This window comes from Eumetopias jubatus, unplaced genomic scaffold (genome assembly GCF_037043125.1).
Source record: "Eumetopias jubatus isolate StellerSeaLion01/CBP00866 unplaced genomic scaffold, mEumJub1_p1.0 scaffold_2, whole genome shotgun sequence".
In the NCBI taxonomy this organism is placed as follows: Eukaryota; Metazoa; Chordata; class Mammalia; order Carnivora; family Otariidae; genus Eumetopias; species Eumetopias jubatus.
Genome location: NW_028274808.1, coordinates 139,032,634 through 139,034,925, shown reverse-complemented (window position 1 = coordinate 139,034,925; position 2,292 = coordinate 139,032,634). Strand labels below are relative to the sequence as shown.

General features: G+C 45.0%; 1 protein-coding gene across 1 annotated transcript; it reads right to left on the bottom strand.

Moving 5' to 3' along the window:
- Positions 1 to 670: 670 nt before the first annotated feature.
- Positions 671 to 1,375, bottom strand: NAA11 (N-alpha-acetyltransferase 11, NatA catalytic subunit). The gene has a single exon (XM_028100508.2). The coding sequence runs from the start codon at positions 1,358 to 1,360 to the stop codon at positions 671 to 673; it is 690 nt and encodes a 229-aa protein (XP_027956309.1). The 5' UTR covers positions 1,361 to 1,375.
- Between the last annotated feature and the right edge of the window lie 917 nt (positions 1,376 to 2,292).

The window sequence follows — 2,292 nt, the reverse complement described above, 5'->3', positions numbered from 1 at the left end:
GTTGTTGCTGTTGTTTTTTTATAGAAATGGTAGTAAGATCTAAAGCCTTGTTTGGATTCAAGATTAATTTCACACACACAGACATACAGTTTTCTTTTGGCAAGAATATTTCTAGGTGTTACTGTGCACTTCATATTGCATTAGGAGGCACGTGACATTTGTCTCCCTTTTAGTGACATTACTCTTGCCCAGTGACTTCAAGTGTTGTCAATCTGATCCGTAATTACAAAGTGCTTCAATTTTCATCTAGTAATTATTAGCCACTGATAACAGTTGGCTAAATCTATGATTTAATCAGGAGTTGCAAAATAGTGATCTTAAAGTTCTGTCATTCTCTTGCATTTATTAGCTGTAATTCTATAAAGAAAAAATTTCTTTCGCCAACTACATGGATACCCTAAAATACAATTCACACTAAAAAAGTTGGATAAATGCTGGTTTCTTTTACTGAATTTAATCTACTTTTAGCATATGAGTGGGAGTCCTATTAACTTCCACTAGTGAGCGATGAGTTTCCTCCAACCCACTCAACACACCTCCCCGCAAGGTCACCAGTGGTCCAGCAGGACTAGAATGGGAAGGGATAGGATGGGATTGGGCACGTCAATGTATGATGCAGAGATTTAGGGTAGGAAGGGACTGAATTAGGACAGAATACCTTAAACAGGTTCTAGGAGGTGGAATCTGAATCTTCGGAGCTGTTCTGGACATCAGTGCTCTCCTCGGACTCTCTGGGTTCCTTGCTGTCACTGCCACTATCATCAGCGGCGGGGTTCTCCTCCTTCTGACCAACCTCTTCGGAACTAGGAAGTGTGCTTCCCTGGGTTTCCTGGTTTTCCCTGGAGCCCAGCACCACAAACCTACCCTTCTTCAGCTCCAGCTGCCTTAGCTCATCTGCCATCTGTGAGAGATCCCGTTTCATGGCATAGGCATCTTCGCCATCTGCATAGTATTTGGGTTCCACCTCACTAACCTGAAAGTTGAGGGTGTTAGAATAGAGGTGCAAAGCTGCTCGGTTACTCTTCCTGACGTGCAGGGACACGTACTTGGCGCTAAAGTTCTCTATCATGGCCCGGGAGGCCTGGTCCATCAGCTTCTGGGCCAGGCCGAGGCGCCGGTGTGAACGCTTCACCGCCAGTGAGGTGATATGTCCATGGGGGACGTCATCTGGGTCCTCCTCCATTTTGGCCAGGACGTAGCCCACAATCTTCCCGCCCTCGTCCTCAGCAATGTAAGAAAGCTGCGGCCAGGAAAGCCCATGGTAGAAATAGTATTTCATCTGGTAGTTCTCAGGAAGGCAGAGAAGGTTGCAGTGTTGCATGTTAATCAGGTCATCTGGCCGAGCATTGCGGATGTTCATAATGGCGGCGGGTAGCAAATGGGATCGGATGGTGGTGACCGGGAAAGAGGCTGCCACCAAGCACAAGAGTCACTTTTTGCCTGGAGGACTTGGTCCAAGGGGCCAAAGTCGTGAGGCCACACGCTCTAGACGCGGGAAGGTCGGACGACCAGGAGGCGGAAGGGGCGGTGCTAAGATGCGGCTTTCGGAAGTGCGTCACCTACTCCCAGCCAATGAGGTTTTCATGTTTTTGTGTGGGTGCGCGCGCAAGGTTTAGGGGGTGGGGATATGGAGCTTATTATGAGCTCCTTGGTTTTAAATGTACTGTTTCGTCTGTTGCTGTCACTATTCTTTTGTTTCAATTATAACTTCTTAATTTGGATACATCTGGGTAAACTTTGACAAACTGAATAAATCCATATAACCAGAATGTAGACCAAGAATCAGAATATTGCACACGCCCCAGGAATACCCACTCAGATCCCCTTCCAGTAACCATCACCCAGATTTCTCTGGTTACTCCAGTAACCATCACCCAGGTTTATAACAGTCTCTGTATAAATGGAATCATGGTGCCTACACTCTCTTTGTTGAGGTTTTTCCCACTTTATTTGTTTAAGCTACCTTGTGTGTAGTTGGGAGTTCTTCATTCTCTTTCCTGTTTGATATTCTGTTTCCTGAATATGTCACAATTTATACATCCATTCTACTGTGGTGGTTTGTATTATTTCCAGTTTGCGAATACAGTGAGTAGTGTAGCTAAATGTTCTAGAACATGCCTTTTGTAGAAACATGCATATTTACCCAGGATTAGAATTACATAATATCAGAAGATATTATGATGTTCAACTGTTTAAATACTTTCAAGCAGTTTTCCAAAGTGGTTGCTCTGTAACCGAGCCCAAATCTGTCTGACCCATGTGCAGCAACGCCAATCACTGAGACATCAGGTA